Raw genomic sequence first — 20,027 nt, forward strand, 5'->3', positions numbered from 1 at the left:
GCAGAGAAGAATAAACAGATTTTCAAGGCAGTGAAATGTGTGAAAGTATAACTATAGATACAGGTCATTAAACATTTTTTTTTTTAAGATTTTATTTTATTTTATTTTGACAGAGATCACAAGTAGGCAGAGAGGCAGGCAGAGAGAGAGAGAGAGGGAGGAAGCAGGCTCCCTGCTGAGCAGAGAGCCCGATGCGGGCTCGATCCCAGGATCCTGGGATTATGACCTGAGCCGAAGGCAGAGGCTTTAACCCACTGAGCCACCCAGGCGCCCCCAGGTCATTAAACATTTATCCAAACCCAAAGAGTGTACAACACCAAGAGTGAACCCTAAGGTAAACTGGACCTTGAGTGATTATGATGATTATGATTTGTCTGTGTAAGTTCATTCTTGGTTTTTGAAAAACAAACAAACAAACAAACAACAACAACATTCTGATGCATGATGTTGAAATGGGGTAGGCTACATCTGTGTGGGGACAGTGGTATATGGGAAATTGGTGTACCTTCCTCTCAATTTTGTTGTAAACCCAGAACTGCTCTAAAAAATAAAGTCTTTTAAAAAAGTCAGCTGTAAAGTGGCGCCTGGGTGGCTCAATGGGTTAAAAAAGTCAACTGTACTTCCATATACTAGCAATAAAACAACTGAAAATTTACAGGATGTTGAGGTCATGGAAAAAAAGCCAAAATGCTCAACAAGGAATAAGTAATAATAAATAATCAAACCATAACTTATCAACAAAATATAATACTATACTATCACTTAAAACATGTAAAAAAAAAAAACCCCACCATATCCTCTACATCAGTGTTTCTGAGAGCCTTTTAACTCATGTCACCTTATCCCTTTAAAGAAACATAAAAATTTCATCTTGTTACCAGTCCAGCCCATCTGAAGATCAGAATATGTCTGTTTCTCACTTTACTTGGTTACTAGGGAAAAAAGAATGGAAAAGAAGGAAAAACTAAATATTTAATACTTTTGGAACACATCAAAATTTCAAAACCCATTATGAAATAACATTAAATAAAAATGGCACAAAACAGCAGTTACAGGCATATGAACTATATACACGTAAGACAACGGAAATTTGAATGTATTTTTCTCCCTAAATTTACTTTGGGAGGAGAAAGGACTTAATTTTGCTTAGAATAGTGAACTAAAAACCTGAGTATCTAGATCCTAATTCCTCCTCTGTTTTAGAAACACTATATAATTTCTAAATCTCAAAATTTCAACAGCAAAATTAAGTAGATTAATTTTTTTTTTTTAAGCAGGCTCCATGCCCAGTGTGGAGCCCAATGAGGAGCTTGAATTCACAACCCTGAGATTAAGACCTAAACTGAGATCAAGAGTCAGATGCTTACTGATTAAGCCACCTAGACGCCCCATATTATTATTTTTTTTCAGATTAAATTATTTTTAAAGCCTTCCATTCTAATACCCCATGGCTTACTCTGTTACTACACTTGGCCAGGATATGTTCCCTTAGTTTTTTTATGTAGTATCAAGTACACTGTACCTTTATTATGACTTTCTAAAAACTGCCATGAAAATTATGATCCATTATCCACATTCAGTTCCCTTTCTCCAGGCATCCTATCCCATTTGTTTTAAAGGCCATTCTAATCCAGGAATTCAGTTCCACTTCTAGGAGTTTCTTCTACAGAAATACAGTGCTAGAAAATATGTACAAAGATATGTGTAAGAATATATATTGTAGCAGTGCTAGTAAAACTACTTAAAACAATGGAAACAACCCATATTTCCATCAACTGAGAATTAAACAAACAATGGTATTTCCATGCAACACTCAACTCTTTCAAAGAAGCTGATCTACACATAATACATAAAAGTTAACAGACTCTCTTTTCTTAGCAAAATATTGTAACTTCTCCGAAATCCAGTCTCTTAAATACCAGACACTAATAATACCCTCTTCTAGGTTTTCACGTGCATCAGCTATTTAAACACATCAAAGCCTAGTACAATGCACTGCACAAGCCGATATTCAGTATTCAGTATATGTTACCCTTTCCTTTATCCTTCAATCATTATAAAATCTTCCTAACTGGATTCTCCGGCTCTAATCTTAACAGATTCTCCAAGCCATTCTGGACAATAATTTTCCTAAAACATCATTTTAAATAGTATCACTCTCTTGCTCAAACACTTGCCTACCAGGAAAAATTTTTAACCATCACACAATAGCTCCATTTAACTTTTAAAACCTTTTAAAACCCTCCATAGCTCTCAAATAGGAGCTTATCACACCGCCCTTAAAAGTCTGCCTCCTCACTGCCATTTAGAGACACAATACACATTACCTTTATGACTGATCATTTCCAAATGCAATTCTCATCCTCCCACTGCCAGCCCATCCAAATCTATTCATACTTCAAGTACATACTGCAGACTAACCTTCCACAAAGCCATTTTAAAATTATCTCAGTTTACTAATCTGTTCCCTTTGAATACTGTCTTGGAGTAATTTTAATATTCACACATGCGCGCGCACACACACACATCATCGACTTTGACACTCTGCTAAGAGTGAAGTCGATTTTCAGTAATTAGTTGAGAATGGGATAAACAACAAAGTCTAAACTACATAAGCTGGTACTTTTCTGTAATTCATTTAATAGAAATGCCTAAAATAACTCCCGGTACATTTCCCAAGCTTTCACAATGTAAACAGACAAGTTGAAAATTATGGTACAGAATTACTGACAATATAGTTCCTACCCTGTACTTTTCATCTCTGTGACCTACCTATTTATAACTGGAAGTATGTACCTCTTAATCCCTTTTATCCATTTTGCATATCCCTCCACCCACCTCCTCTCTGGTAACCACCAGTTTGTTCTCTATATCTAAGAAACCATTTTGTTTGTTCAGTTGTGTGCTTTTTTTAAGATTCCACCTACTAGTGAAATCATATTGTATTTGTCTTTCTCAATCTTATTTCACTTAGCAAAATACCCTCTAGGTTCATCCATGTTGTCACAAATGGCAAGATCTCTCTTTTTTTTTAATAGCTGAGCATTACTCCATTGTGTATGTATACACACACACATCTTTATCTATTTGGACACTTGGATTGCTTCCATAAGAAGCTTTAGGTGAAAAGTACAGCACAGGGAATATAGTCAGTAATGTTGCAGTAACACTGTATGGTGACAGATGGTAACTGCACTTATGGTGAGCACTGAGTAGTGTGTAGAATTGTCAAATCACTAAGTTGTACACCTAAAACTAGCATAGTATTCAATAAAAAGAAAAAAAAGAATATAAGACAGTCCCTGAAAAAGGAATGAAAGCCACAGTGTGAAATGCAAAAAAGGAGCAGCAGCTATCTTAAGCCTAGACATCTATAGAGTTTGAAGGGGAAAGGGGCAAAGATTGATTCAACCCCTAAGATGAGTGAACAGTCTAGATTAGTTAGAACACTACTTCATTTGATGTTACGCTTTGATTTACAGTGTTTGGTTTCTGTTCACCAGGGAACTTCTGTTCACAATCTGAAATATTTTATTCAGTCAGTGTTGCTGGTGGGATGGGGGGCATGATTAGAGATAGAAGGAGGTGCCAAAACAATAATAGAAAAAATAACACTAGGAAATGCTTTTAAGTTTATATTGCACATATATAACCAATAGTTCATTGACCCCTCAAAGCAATATATGGAAACAGGGGAAAAAAATCATGGTATAGGGGTGCCTGGGTGGCTCAGTGGGTTAAGCCTCTGCCTTCAGCTCAGGTCATGATCCCAGGGTCCTGAGATTAAGCCCCACACTGGGCTACCTGCTCAGTGGGGAGGCTGCTTCTCCCACCCCCCACCTCTGCCTGCCTGTTTGTGATCTCTCTGTAAAATAAATAAAATCTTTAAAAATAAAAAAATCATGGTATAGCAAAAGACTTTTAGTATCTATAGCTACCCACTTTTAATATAAGTTCCATAAAACAAGTTTTGATTTTGTTAATATTCCTTTGTGTTAATTTGAGTGGACATATACTTCCTACTAAAGAGTAGAATCTCTTTACACAGAACTCCCAGTATTTCATAATTTTTACTAATTGTTTGGTTAAATATCTCTTCCACATTATGAAGACCAAGAATAGGACCTGAAGAAAAAATTTCAATAGACTCATTTAAATAAACTTCTTAAATTCTCCAATTCTTCAAACACCAACCTGTATCTCCTAAGCCTGTGGTTTTTTTTTCAGGATTTCTGTAACACATGTAGGTAGGAATGAAAGGAGGAAGAAAGAAAAGGAAGAATCTTTTTGTTTCTTAATACCAAACCCTTCATTTCATATTTTCAAGTTTAGTCCTATACTAATTGTTAACCATCATCCCCAGATTGTTCCAGCATCAGCTTAAAAATGTATTCACCACATAACGAACTCCTTTCAGGTTCCAAAAGTCACAAAGAACCTTCTCTCAATCAAAATAAAACTCTCAGTAACTGACTTCAAGACTCCCTATCAACCACGATTCTCCCAAAAGAGCTCTCTTAATCTTCCCCAACCAAAACTGTTCTTTGAAAGTAATCTTTCATCATCTAGCAGAGAACTGCTAAAACACTGCCAAAAGTTCTTAAAATGAAATCTGTTTCACTTGAACTAATTTTCTACCCTCCTTGCTTCCATACAATTCTACTTCTTCTCAGTTCAATCACAACTGCCCAGAGTTGCTTCAACAAGTCGCTCTCCCACCCTCAGGTGCTCCTTAGCTAGGTTTGCCCAACAGAGTAAAACTTACATCCTTAGGCTTGAAAGGGCATCTCAAAGGTTCAAAAATATACACCCATTAAAAGTCAACCTATTCCTATACTTTAATATTACACTATTCTCTAATATTAACATTTATATATATAAAGTAAGAATTCTAATACTTTAGGATTGACAAGAGTCCAAGATGGCAGAGGAGAGGGAGACTGAAGAAAAGAATAGCTGCAACTCTATGAACAGAAAAGAAACCACATTCCACAAGGTAGGAAGTACAAAGAAGCGAATCGGAGGCGATATACAGGAAGACAGACTGCGAAGCTGGGGGGAAGAACCTTCGCTGGGACACCACGGTCTCAGAACCCTCAGGGTCATAGGAAGACTGGGAGTGCCTGAGTGCCACAGAACTCCCAGGTATCAGAGCAGGGAAGCTGGCTGTGAAGAGTGAGCTGAGGAGTGGGCCTCAGCACGGGATTGCCAAAAACTGTGACCCGCAGCAGTCCGACCACTGCTCTTCGAGCAGGGACCCAGCAAGCAGCAGAACCGCAAAGACTCCCCTTCCTCTCCCAGGAGGAATGGAGTGGGTGCGCACAAGAATCTGCTGGGTCTGGAGACTCCAAACTGGGTCCTGTGTCTGAGAGAAACACTCAGTCACAGGCTGGGTGGGCACAGAGTGTGGGTGGAGACCACAGAGACCAGAGTGACTGACTGCTTTTCTCTGAGGGCACACTGCAGAGTGGGACCCCAAGCTATCAGCTCCGGGCCAGAGATTGAGAGGCCACCAATTTCATTCTCATCCTCTAAATCTGCTCAGGAAGCCTTCAGGGAGCAAACCCGAGCAGATTACTTAGCCTGACCCCTGGCAAGGGCAGTGCAATTTCACCAGGAGCAAAGACATTTGAGAATCAACCCAACATGCCCCTCCCCCAGAAGATCAGCAAGAACATCCAGCCAAGATCAAATACTGATCAATGAGAACTACAAAACTCCAGCACTAGAGGATTACAGCACACAGAATTCATGGCTTTTCAAAATACGGAAAGAGCCCAGATGTCCATCGACAGATAAATGGATAAAAAAGAGGTGGGTGGGTGGGTGGGGTGTGTTTGTGTGTGTGTGTGTGTGTGTGTGTGTGTGTGTGTACAGATACATACATACACAATGGAATATAATGCAGCCATCAAAAAATGAAATCTTGCCATCTGCAACCACGTGGATGGAACTAGAGGTATTACACTAAGTGAAATAAGTCAATCAGAGAAAGACAATTATTATATGATCTCACTGATATGTGGAATTTAAGAAACAAGGCAGAGGGTCATAAGGGAAGAGAGGGAAAAATCAAATAAGACAAAACCAGAAAAGGAGACAAACCATATGAGACTCTTAATAATCTCAGGAAACAAACTGAGGGTTGCTGGAGTGGAGGGGCTGGGAGGGATGGGGTAGCTGGGTGACAGACATTGGCGGGTATGTGTAGTGATGAGCGCTGGGTGTTTTGTAAGACTGATGAATCACAGACCTGTACCCGTGAATCAAATAATACATTATATGTTAATTTAAAAGAAGAGTAATTAAAGAAATAAGAATTCTGATATTTAGACATCCAAAAAGTGCTTTTCCAAACTTAGTACTAAAAAACCAACCAAAACATTTAACATTTTATCATTTGCTTAATGCTGATATGCACTAAGTCTCTAAACATTTTAAGCTGCTTTATTTTTCTTTAATAAAACATTGTGCTTTACCCATCAAAAATACTGCCTTGAAAATGTTTTAATGGATAAAATTATCAATAGTCATAATGGAAATGATGACAAATCATTTATTTTTAAAAAGGCAGAAGAATACAGAACTAATCTTCTTATCATAATGGAAATATATACACTTTCTTGTACTGAATCAGCTATTACTCTGGGATTGAGTTTTAGACTATTTTACCTAACTCCACACAACAGAAAACATATCTCACGGAGTTATTATTGTTCCAGTTACAGCAACTGGATTAACCCATTTTGGACAGCTGAATATCCTCCAAATTCAATGAAATAACACATTAAGGAAATATCTGGGTTCTTACGACCCCAAATGCCAATCTCATCCCAAGCTCCAACCCATTGGGTATATCACAAGAGAAAAGGGAAAAGAAATCCAAAGGCAATGTGAAAAGGATAGAAGAAATCACTCTTCACTATTCCCAAAACCATGTCCTACAAGGAATAATAGTGACAGTCACAAATGAAAAAAAAAAAAAAAAAAAAAAAAAAAAAAAAACACAATATGTTGGCAAAATTGGGGCAAAGAGAAGAGAGAAAAATGTGGGCATTAAATTGACAAGATAACTGGTATGTCCCCAAAATAAACAATGTGTCCTGGTCTACTGGCTGATGGCTAAAATTTACCTCAATCAATGCCTAAGAGTCTGCGTACAAAATAAACCTGCACTCTACAACTATGCAAACAGTTAACAGTTAGCTGGCTACTAGCCTATTGCTATACAAACAAAACCTACCACTTTGTATTTGAGGCACTGCTATCATGCTCAGAGGCTCCTCAAATCCAAACCAAAAATATCACCTATCTTCCCCTCAATTAGCTGCTCCTCTTCCTATATTGCTAAATATTTACCAGCACCCATCTTATCTTCTAGCATGTCTTCAAACTAGTAATTTATTGTTTAAAAAAAAATAGTATCTATTTCCATCTCTTTATCTTTTTAAATCAATAAATATTCATTTATATATGTTTATATTTTAAAATGGAGTACTTTGGGAGCCCCCAAATGAATACCAAAGTGAACATGCTTGATAATAGATGCAGAAATATGTGCCATTACTTTGTCTTTTTAACAAATGGTTTTAGAACAACTGGCTATCCATTTGAAAACAAAAAACTGAACTCCAATCTGAACCTTGCACTAAATACAAAATTGATTCAAACTGGATCCCAGATAGAAGCATAAAATCTGACACTAAAAAGGAAGAGAAAACCTTGTTGACCTTGGATTAGGCAAAGATTTCTTAGGCTTAGTACCAAAAGCATAATCCATAAAAGAATAAATTGAAAAACTGTCGACTTTATCAAAATTAAAAACTTCTGCTCTATCAAAGATACGGTTATGAGAAAAGACTAGTCAAAGACTGGGAAAAAACATTTTCAAATAACATATCTGATAAAGAACTTGTATCAAGAATATATACAGAACTCTCAAAACTCAATAATGAAACAACCCAGTAAAAAAAAACAAGACAAAAGACTTAAACAGACATTTCAACAAGGAACATATAGATATGCAAATAACCACATGAAAAAAGTGCTCAACATCCTTAGTCACTAGGGAAATGCAAATTTAAAACACAGTGTAGGGGCGCCTGGGTGGCTCAGTGGGTTAAAGCCTCTGCCTTCGGCTCAGGTCATGATCCCAGGGACCTTGGATCGAGCCCCGCATCGAGCCCCGCACCAGGCTCTCTGCTTGGCAGGGAGCCTGCTTCCCTCTCTCTCTCTCTCTGCCTGCCTCTCTGACTACTTGTGATCTCCGTCTGTCAAATAAATAAATAAAATCTTTAAAAATAAAATAAAATAAAATAAAACACAGTGTATATCCCTACACACCTATTAGAATGCATAAAACTGACCAAACTAAGCGTTCGCAAGGATGTGGAGAAACTAGAACTTTCAAACATGGCTGGTTGAATGTAAAATGGAACATCCATATTGGAAAATAAAACTGACAAATATAAGTTTGTCATTTTTTTAAAAAGTTCAACATACAAGTACCATATGATCCAGCCATTCCACTCCTACCCAAGAGAAAGGGGGGGCATGTGTCCACACAAAGACTTGCATAGAAATGTTTACACAATCAGTTTTATTTTTATGAATCAAAACCCCTACACAATCCAAATATCCATCAATAGGTGAATGGATGAACAAACAGTAGTACATTCATACAATGGAAAACTACCCAGAAATAAAAAGGAATGAACTACTGGTAAGTACTACAACATGATGATTCTATGAGACAGACCCTACTGAACATGATGATTCTAAAAATAATAACTCAGCTGAATAAAAGAAGCTAGGCAAAAAAGCACACTGTATGTTTTCATTTATATAAAACTCCAGAAACACAAACTATTTTTTAGTGAAACAAACTAGATCAGTAGTTGCCTAGGGTAGGAGAGGAGACAAGAGGAAGGATTACAACAGAACACTAGGAAACTTCAGAGGTGATAAGTTCATTATCTTCAGTATGGAGTTTCATAGGTGTGTATACATATATATAATTCATCAAACTGCACCTTTTAAATATGTGCAATTTATTGTATGTTAATTGTATCTAAATAAATTATTAAGATTGTTAATAAAAAGTAAATTTTCTGTTCTTTAGAAGATTTCTTAAGAAAGGATAAAATTACAAAATACCAGCATTTGCCTAAAAAAGAAAATGAAAAATTAGTATTAGGGGCACTGAGCAGCCCAGCAGGTGCAGCACACAACTTGATGCTGGAGTTCTAAGTTTAAGCCCCACGCTGGATGTAGAGATTACTTTAAAAAATATCTTAGGGGCGAGGGGTGGCTCAGTCAGTTAAGTGTCTATCTTCAGCTCAGGTCTTGATCCCAGGGTCCTGGGATGGAGCCCCATGTGGGTCTCTCTGATTAGTGGGGAGTCTGATTCTCCCTCTCATTCTTGCTGTGTTCTCCCTCTCTCTGTCTCAAATAAATAAATAAAATCTTTAAAAAATTTTTTTTAATTAGGTCCAGTGGATTCTGAGGGTATACAAATAGTTAGAACACATCAAATGTAAACAAATATATACAGACATATCTCCAAGATTTTATAATCCTTTAAAAAGAACTTATTACTTTAGGCGAATGTTAGGAAATCAACTCTTTTCTGAACCTTGGTATATGAAGACGAACAATCAAGCATTATCATGCCTTTCCTATGACCCTACCTCTGGGTGACCAATAGTATATTCAAGATAGCTAATAAATGAAATAACAATTAGAATGTGATCATTCAAACCCCTACTGAATTAACAAATATAGGCATGGCATATATATGGCTGCTAATTTCACAAAAAGAGACAAATATATATATATTTCCTGATCAAAGAACATACCATTACCTATAATAATCCCACCAAATTTTTTTTTTGTTTTCCAAAATAAACTCAAATGAAGTCTGACCAAATCTCAAAGTCCAACTAATTTACTGGAAATAGAACAGTAGACTATACTTTTAATTTTTATGAAAGATAACTTGAGACATCAATCAGTTGCAATGTTGACTGAAAGTACTTACAACTTTAAAATACATAAACAAAAAATTCAGATTACTGGAAATCTGAACACTAATTAGACATTCAATTCCCTACTAAGGAATTATTGTTTGCTTTTTGATGTGATAACAACATTATAGTTACATTTAAAAAAGCAGAGAGGGGTGCCTGGGTGGCTCAGAGGGTTAAGCCTCTGTCTTCAGCTCAAGTCATAATCTCAGAGTCCCCATTGGGCTCTCTGCAGAGAGCCTGCTTCCCCACCCCCCCTCTCTCTGCCTGCCTCTCTGCCTACTTGTGAAATCTGTTAAATAAATAACATCTTTTTAAAAAAAGGTTTTGTCTTTTAAAGACACTAATGTATTTATGAATTACATGTTATGATTCTAGAATCTGTTTCCAAATAATACAAGAAGGGAGAAGTGAGTAGGAATATAAAAGAAGTACAACGGGCATGCCTGGGTGGCTCAATCAGTTAACTGTCCAACTCTTCACTTCAGCTCGGGTCATGATCTCAGGGTCGTGAGCCCTGCCTTGGGCTCCACAACAGCTCAAAGTTTCTTGGGATTCTCTCTCCCTCTGCCCCTCCCCTGCTTGTGCATATGCTCGCTCTCTCTAAAATAAATAAATAGGGGTGCCTGGGCGGCTCAGTCAATTAAGCCTCTGCCTTTGGCTCAGGTCATAATCTCAGAGTCCTGGGATGGAGTCCCGCATTGGGCTCTCTGCTTCTTCCTCTCCCTCTGCCCCTCCCCAATGTGCTTTCTCTCTCTCTCCCTAATAAAATCTTTTAAAAAGTAATAAATAAATAAAATTAAGGAGAGAAATAAAATGTTTTTAAAAAATAGCACTATCCATGAGTTGGTCATTTTGAGTGATGAGTAGCGAACGGTTCAATATTCCATTTGGTCTGCTTTTGTATATACTTGAATTTTGTATAATGAAAAGTAATAAAAAATAAGATACCTTGTTTTATTTACTTTGTAACTATTTTATGTACATCAATATAAAAATCCTAAATAAATAAAATTGGCATGGGTCAACTTTCTTCTCTTATATTGTCCTTGTCCTTTCTGATATGAAGATTGTATTAGTTTAGAAATATAATCTGGGTAACCGTCTTCTACGCTCTATAAGCTTAGATAAGATATGAACAATTTGTTTCATAGAAGTTTAGCTGAACTTTGTTAAACCATCTGGGCCTGACAGCTACACAATGAAGGGAGGATTCCTAGACACAATTACATTTTATCTTTTGACTTTTAATTACACAGCACCATAGGCTGAATACTGATTATTTGCCATTTACTGCAACTTGCTTCATGACTTGGTATGTGGTCAAATTTCATAAATGTTCTGTGTACTTAAAAATGTATATGATTGGGGCACCTGGGTGGCTCAGTGGCTTAAAGCCTCTGCCTTTGGCTCAGGTCATGATTCCAGGTCCTGGGATCGAGCCCTGCATCGGGCTCTCCGCTGAACAGGGAGCCTGCTTCCCTCCTCTCTCTGCCTGCATCTCTGCCTACTTGTGATCTCTGTCAAATAACCAAATAAAAAATCTTTAAAAAAAAAAATGTTGGGACGCCTGGGTGGCTCAGTTGGTTAAGCGGCTGCCTTCGGCTCAGGTCATGATCCCAGCGTCCTGGGATCGAGTCCCACATCGGGCTCCTTGCTCGGCGGGGAGCCTGCTTCTCCCTCTGCCTCTGTCTGCCTGTGCTCGCTCGCTCTCCCTCTGTCGCTGAAAAATAAATAAAATCTTTAAAAAAAAAAAAAAATGTTTATGATCTAGGGTGCCTGGGTGGCTCAGTTGGTTGAGCGTCTGTCTTCAGCTCAGATCATGATCCCAGGGTCCTGGATCAGGTCCTGCATCAGGTTCCCTGCTCAGCAGTTCCTTGCTTCTCCCTCTGCCTGCTGCTTCCCCTGCTTGTGTGCTGTCTCTCTCTCGCTGTCAAATAAATAAAAATCTTAAAAAATAAATGTTTAAAAAATGTGTATGATCTAATAATTAGGTGCAGGTTCTCTAAATGTCCATTGGCTCAAACTTGTTAACTCTTTTATCCAAATTCCATTTTACTAATATTTACTTAAGTGTATTATCAAGAGGTAAATAAAATATTACTAGCATTTGTCATTCTAAATGTCAATTTTAAATATATGTTGAAGTTATATATACACACAAAGTCATGACTTATCTTTTCCCAGAAATACTTGTTTTCCTAATGGATTATCAGAATGAATTTCTCAATCCCTGTTAATGTTTTTGTCTTAGTCTAAATTTTCTTAAAACTAATATAGCTATAACAGCTATTTTTTGGTTGCTTGTGTTAAAATGTTTTAGACCCTTACTCATAAGCAACAATGTAATTATTCATTTGCTTCCTTTTAAAGAAATCCTATGCTGGAGTTTTCTCTGCCAAGTGTATTCTGTTTACATTTCTCGTGATAACTGATATAGTTGAAGTTATTTTCACCATTTTATTTTATTTTTAATATATTATGCCTATACACTATGACTTTACTTTTCCTTTTTTTTAACTCTTCCTTAAACTTTTAAGATTACCTGAAAGTAGAATCAGTATCAATATTCTCTTTCTAAATACTAAGACCTGAGAAAGCTTTAACTCTGATCAGTACCATTCCTGAATTATGCATTATTTTCTAGTACAATATTTAATTCTTGTGCATTTAAGTTATTTATTGTGTGCATTTATTTGTTGTGTTTTTTTATAAAGCAAGTAGCCAGATTAGGATACATGTTGACTTTTTTATTTTTTTTTTTTGAGAGAGAGAGAGCACAAGAAGGTGGAGAGGAAGAAGCAGGCTCCCCTCAAGGAGGAGCTCAATCCCAGAACCCTGAAATCATGACCTGAGCCAAAGGCAAACGCTTCGTCAACTGAGCCACCCAGGTGTCCCATGTTTACCAATTCTTTAACTTTGCATCTTGCATGCTCTTCTATATCCTGGGTTCAATTTCCTTTTACAAAGTATAACTACCTTCAGTAGTTCTTTCAGTAATGGTTTATAAGCAGTAAACTTCCCATCTCCATCTGCAAAATATATTTATTTCTCCATCACCTTTTATTTTTCCTTGAAGATATTAATCTACTGGTTTTGACCTCTATTCATCCTCATGGTATAACTGCCATCAAGTTATAATTGAGTTGTCTTTCTCTCTGGCTCCTTTATTACTCTCTTTTCACTGGAATGTATTGAATTGTCCATTTATATTCCTTCTACTTATAGATTGATTGCTTATTTTTTTATTTTTAGGCAAAGTCACATAAAAGAGAAAACATGATCTGAGAATGACTATTTTCCTAATTCTCCCAAAGATTATTCAAAACTAACTCCATACTAAATGTGTGAGACATTAATTCATTACATGCAGTGGATGCCCTAGGGTAGTGGTTCTCAAACTTGAGCACACAAAACACCTGGGGAACTGGACTCCACCCACAGTTTCTGATTTAGTAGGTCTGGCGTCTTGCCATGAATCTGCATTTCTAATAAGTTCCCAGGGGACGCTAATGCTAATTCTGGTGGTCACATAATCATGCTTTAAGAATCACTGTTGTGGGGAACCTGGGTGGCTCAGCTGGTTGTGTCTGCCCTCCGATCAGGTCATGATCTGGCTCAAGTCATGATGTGGGTCCTAGGATCAAGGCCAGAGTCAGGCTCCCTGCTCAGTGGGGAGTCTTCTCCCTCTCCCCCTGCTCTATCCCCAGTTGTGCCTGCTCTCTCTTCCTCATTTTCTCTCCCTCAAATGAATAAATTAAATCTTTAAAAAAAAAAAAAAAAGAAACACTGTCTCAGGGATTAGTGATAATTACCTCATAGAATCCTATGTTGATAAGGACCACAGGGATTTGTCCTGCTTCTTAAATCTAGAGATTAGTATTTCTCATCAAGTCGAAACAGAATTTAGCTTTAAATACTGCTCTCTCCCGTTTCTTCTTCTAGAATTCCAACTACATAACATAACAATGCTTAACAGTCCATCATCCAGCCGGAACTGCTTCAGTTCATTCTTCACACAGCTCTCAGGCTAAAATCAAAACTTTTTCATATCACCTCCGCTATCCAAAACTGTTGTTTACTGGCTCCTCTACACCCATAGGAGCAGTTCTTTATGAGGAAGGATAAATGGATGGGCTTTAGAGGACATGCAAACTTTTGAGTATTTACATTATGTTACACTTATTTTTTTTAAATACCATCTAATAAGTCTGTGAAATCACTTAGATAAGTACATTAAAAATCACTAACTTAAATTCAAATGAGTCGGTATGGCACATAAAGCTCTTCCTGATCCATGCCTGCCCTAACCTACCCTTACACCATCCTATGCAGGCCATGCTTTCAAAATTTCTTCACGGTACACATACCACCTCCACCTAGAAAAGAATGCCCAATAGGCCTCTTCACGGACCTAATTAACTTCTCTTCCCAAGAGGTCCAATATCACCTCCTCCAGGAAACCTCAACCCACTTGAGTTAGTTGCTCCCCTTTCTATTCTCTCTCAGCATCTTGTACAAACATCCACTATGACCTTTCACCCTTCGAATTAGTGGTCTACAAAACTATCTTCCTTTATCAGCATATCAGTTATCTCCAGCAAGAACTTAATCGTTATCTCTAAATCCTCATAGTAGATACAGTATGTCTGTTTTCATGTAGATTTTCAAGGGAACCAGAGATTCAATGGCAGTAAATGGCCATCTATCTAGTTTTGTCTCACATTTCTCCACAAAATACTTCAAAGTATCAAAGCAAGGATTATGCCCCTATAGGTCTGATGCCTGCACTGTCAATACAACCAAGAGAAAAATAGCAGAGGGATAATCAAATCTAAGAGTTCAAAAACACTGGAGGGGTAATCAAATCTGTTCAAAAACCTTCATTTAAAAAAAAAAAAAAAGGGCTCTCATTTTAATTCCTATACAAGTCTACTTGCTTTATGATTATCTAATACACAGATGTGCATATTACAAATTCTGAGAAGATTCCTTGTTATTATTTGTTAAAACACATAATAAAATCCCTTTAACAAAAGTATACAAAATCCCTAAAGTAAATGGCTCTTTCCAGGGACAGAGGGTGGAAATGTGAGGAGCCAAGGAGGTCTTTTGCTTATTACTTTTCAGGTCTATCAGTTTATATCAGTTTACCATCTGAACTTTTTTTTAAATAATGTATCACTTTAGAAACCAGTAAAACAATGGAAAGTTTAAAAAATAAAAAGAGCTACATCCTATGTATGCTATTAAGAAAAGAGCTTAATTATGTAATCATTTTAATATTATTTCTTACCAGATTTAAGACCTGAAATTTTGAAGATGGCACTTGGTTTCCCATTTGTGACAAATCCTAGGAGTTGCCATACAGGCATTCCGTTTGAATCAGGATAGGAAAAGTAGACAGATCCTCCCATTCCCTCAGGAAATGGGATTGTTCCCAGCATAAAAACCACAACATGGTTGATACTTTCATAATCAGGCAAGTCAAAAACAAATTTATCCTCTGCCACTTGCTGTGCAGCTGTTTGCACCTAGAAAATAAGAGACGTGTCTTAGTTTAACAGTTTGAGGAGTTTCTACAACCCTTATAGTATTTCTGTAAGCTGTTATCAAGTCAATTATATATATTATAGTCAATTATAATGATTAAACCCAGTATAACTTTGGGTTAATCTGATAGTCTATACGGAATTTCCAAATATTTCAGTGTTAAATTTAAAAAAGAAAATCCAAATTATATATATATATATATATATATATATATATATATTCAGCCTTAAAATAATCATTTAATGAATGGAATCTTTAAAAAAAGAACTAAATTATTTCAGAAGTGCCCTGAAAAGAATTTACTTACATAAGTAAATCACTACGGCTTCAGAATATTAAAGAAATTAAAGGTTGCTCAAAATACCACACCACCAAAGCTTTATCCTCTAGTATGCGAAGTACAGGAAATTAAAATGGGTAAGCAATACAGAAAGAATTAGTTAATCCTCATTTGCAAATTCCCTATTTATTAATCTGCCTACTCACTAAAATTTATTTGTATGCACAAAATCAATATTCATTGCACTTTGGTGGTCGTTCATGGGCATGTTCACGTGCAGAGCAGCAAAAATTTTAGGTTGCCTAATGTACACTTTCCCAGCTGAGATGGAGAAAAGTTAGCTGTGCCTTCTTTCTTTCAGCTCTCATAGTGTAAACAAATGTGTTTTTCTGCAGTCAGTTTAGTGTCATGTTTGGTTGTATTTTGTGCTTTTTGTTGGTGATTCGGATGTTTAAAATGGCCAAGCTGAAATGCTGGCTAGTAGTCCTAAGTCTGAAACGGTTGTTATGTGCCTTACTGAGAAAATATGTTATGTAAGTCTCATTCAGAAATGAGTTATGAGGGCGCCTGGGTGGCTCAGTGGGTTAAAGCCTCTGCCTTCGGCTCAGGTCATGATCCCAGTGTCCTGGGATCCAGCCCCACATCGGGCTCTCTGCTCCGCGGGGAGCCTGCTTCCTCCTCTCTCTCTCTGCCTGCCTCTCTCTGCCTTCTTGTCATCTCTGTCTGTCAAATGAATAAATAAAATCTTTAAAAAAAAAAAAAAGAAAGAAATGAGTTATGATGTTATTGGCTGTTAAGTTCAATGTTAATGAATCAACAAAACATATTAAATAAGATGTACTTGAACAGAAAACAAGGTTATGTCTGACAGGCTAATAAAAACTGTCATCAGAGGCTTGAAAAAACCTAACTCTGTATTTCCCCTAAGAGCAATGATTCAGTATTTACTAACTGAGGAACTGAGTATTCACACTGACTTCACAGAACCGAACTACTATGAATAACGAGAATCAACTGTATATGAGGCAAAAATCCTACTTTGAATGTGGTTAAGTGGGAACCTGTGAAAGTTTCCTCTTGACTCATTTCATAATCTAATTTTCTGTTCTAGAATTGAATGTCAGTTTCTAGAATAAGATCTTAACTTATTTTGAAGTTTGAGAAGTTTGAGAAATCTACTTCCAAAGAGAAAATTCTTTATTCCACTTTCAGAAAATTACTGATTATTGCTATATCACATCCATTAGCAAAAATGAAGTACTACTTCTGAGGGCACTCAGGTCAAAAGGCTGTCAAGAGTTTACATCACACAGTTTTCTGGTTTTCTTTTTAATTGTTATTGCCACTCCATTCACCAAAACACCAAATCTGAATTTCTACCAGTATTTTAAGGCTCTAAATGGTCAAATCTTATTACCTACAATGCAATTTCTTTTCCTTCGCTAATAGTTGTTGTTGTTACTAAAATGCTTACTTTTCTCTTTTATAATACCCTAGCTACTACTACAAAGAAACTTAAAGAATTTATAGCTATGTATTATCAATAAATATGAATTGTCCTAAATTTATTCCCAAGAGACCAAGAATGTATGTTCTTAAAATCAAGTTCTGCTTCTCTCTTCTGAAGTTTTCCAACCTCATTAAAAACTGTCCACTTTATGGGTCGCCTGGGTGGCTCAGTGGGTTAAAGCCTCTGCCTTCGGCTCAGATCATGATCCCAGGGTCCTGGGATCCAGCCACATCGGGCTCTCTGCTTTGCGGGGAGCCTACTTTCTCCTCTCTCTCTGCCTGCCTCTCTGCCTACTTGTGATCTGTCAAATAAATAAATAAAATCTTAAAAAAAAAAAAAAAACTGTCCACTTTAAACAGAGAATAAAACAAAAGAAAAACATAAATGTAAAACCAAACTGCCTATATTAGTATTAAATTCAGTTTCACCAGTTTTGGGCATGCACATAATCCTAAAAACACATAAAATGATGGTATTTACAAGCCATGAAATAACCATTAGGCAAAATAAATATCAGTTAAATGTCAAGTCTACCAAGCACCAGATATTCTATATATCTGTATTATGACACACTAATACTTAACCTTAGGGAAAAAGATAACTCTTTTATTTAAGAAAAAATTTTCAAGGAATTAAACTGAGGAATTAAACTCATAACATTGGATGACTGGACTTTTCTAGTTAGAGAATAAGGAAGTTAAGTTTTGGATATCTCCAGGTCTGCCCTTCATTTTGAACATGTTTCTCTGATTAACAGAGTCCAGACACCTCCTAAAAGTTTTATCTTCAAAGAACCTCTACTGGTATCTATCACAGAGGTTAGGTGTTAGGTAAGTAGCCACAGGTATTGCTGTAATTAAATTTTCTTCCAAATTAGTTAACAACATGGGATACATGGAATCCGTGTGGCCTTTTCTTTAAAAAACGCACACAGGGGCACCTGGCTGGCTCAGTTGTAAAATACGAGACTCCTGATCTCGGGGTCGTGAGCTCAATCCCCACGTTGGGCACAGAGATTACTTAGAAATAAATAAATAAAGTAAAATAAAACACACACACACACACACACACACACAAATTTTAAATGTCATTCATTGATGACCCTCACTCATTTGAGTACCACACTTATCCCAGGCTGGTCTTTTCATTTTCCCTAACAGCAGGAGCAATCCAAAGTTATCTCACCAATATTATCAATTACCAATTACCACCATCACCAAAGCGGTCTCCCAGTCATTCAAGAGACAAACAGAATCTGAGGCTAGTAGTCTCCAATTTATCTTTCTGGTTTCTTAAAACTGTGTACAGAATACATTACCAGAAGTTGATGAAAAATTTAATTCAACAAATGGGCTGCAAAATTTAACAAAGCAGGGAGCAAAAAGAAAGAAAACGAACTCTGGGTGAAAGGAGTTAAGTCTAAAAGGGATTTCTGGATGGTTTCTAAAGAGGCAAGCAAGATTCATCCTCTAAATCATTTCTAAACAATTCCAGGTGCTGATCCCATTTAACTCTAATAATCTGGCAAGGCTGATTATTATATCTTCTGACCAACAAAGATTTTCGCAGCTCATACCCTTCTGGGGTACCTCGGCCATGACTCACACTTAAGTTTAGGCCTTTCTATCAGCCAACTTCGATTACTTTAAGCATATTTTTTACTGGGGTCCTTCCAAAAGGACCCCAAATGTATACACTGCTCCAGCACGTTAACCTTTTAGAAACAGTACGTTACACATGAGATTCAAATGCCAGGTTTACCTCTTAAGTTACTGCATGAGCTAGCTCAGGCAAGTATTTAAACTGACGATTAAGCTTAAGTTCCTCAACTACAAAATTTCTTATAATAACCATCTCACGAGTAAGGTTAAATCTGAGTTGCTAAACAAACGCTACCTAGAAAGCTCAAACTATCAGAAACGGACAAAAGGCGAGCACCGCCTGCGTATATAGATAATGCACACTCGATAAAGAGTAACTAATGTGGCTACTATTCAAATGACTGAAAAGAGCCGAGAAAGAGATTACCCCAGCACCCACTCTCCACCCTCACATTTAGCTGGAAAGTACACGTGGCGGGGGGGGGGGGTTCCCCCACCTCTCCTGCACCCGAGCACCTTCCCCTTCCAGGGGCCTCGCCCTCGGGCGTCCTGCCCCCTTCCTGATACCACCCGGCCCCATCCTCACCAGCCTCCCAGCCACCAAGCAGCCAAACATGGCGGCGACTCCGCTCAGCCGCCAGGGACCCGAAGCCGGCGACTACAAGTCTTGGGGCTACTGCCCTAGTTAAGCACAAGAACCTTCCAGAACATGCAGGAGGACGCTTGCCCCTCTGCTACATAGCCACCAGGCCCGCGGCAGGAACGCCTTCTGGCCCCACGACCTCTGACTCTACTTCTTAACCAGCACGCTACTCAGGTAGCGAGTACTTCCGGGGCTTACACCAGCCTCCCCACCTAAGGGAGAAAGTCAGGCCGGAGCCAGAACAAGACTACAAGTCCCATATTGCCCTGCGCCGGCTTCCGGGAGGAGAGTCAGGAGGACTTTCCTCTCCGGATTGACTCTCCACCCAACAGATTTTCAAATTCGGTGCCAGTATGTGTTTATCACATTTGTGTAATATTTTAAAAATTATAGTGCGCTTTACGAAAATCACTTC

The 20,027-nt window shown here is 37.5% G+C and overlaps 1 protein-coding gene across 3 annotated transcripts in view; it reads right to left on the reverse strand.

Moving 5' to 3' along the window:
* The window catches only part of HIKESHI (heat shock protein nuclear import factor hikeshi), a 39,357-nt gene extending 19,593 nt beyond the window's left edge, over positions 1-19,764 (reverse strand). The window contains exons 1-2 of one of the 3 annotated variants that reach the window (XR_004382111.1): positions 19,556-19,762; positions 15,322-15,559 (exon numbers count right to left, since the gene is read on the reverse strand). Coding sequence is in view for 2 of the 3 variants with exons in the window: in XM_032852866.1 (XP_032708757.1) it covers positions 15,322-15,559; positions 19,556-19,585 (268 nt within the window). In the remaining variant the exon portion in view is untranslated. Of the gene's footprint in view, positions 1-15,321; positions 15,560-19,555 lie in introns of all 3 variants that reach the window. The other 2 variants (XM_032852866.1, XM_032852867.1) reach the window with 2 other exon arrangements.
* Positions 19,765-20,027: the final 263 nt, after the last annotated feature.

The sequence above is a fragment of the Lontra canadensis genome, unplaced genomic scaffold, assembly GCF_010015895.1.
Source record: "Lontra canadensis isolate GAN:19392208 unplaced genomic scaffold, GSC_riverotter_1.0 scaffold7, whole genome shotgun sequence".
Lineage (NCBI taxonomy): Eukaryota > Metazoa > Chordata > Mammalia > Carnivora > Mustelidae > Lontra > Lontra canadensis.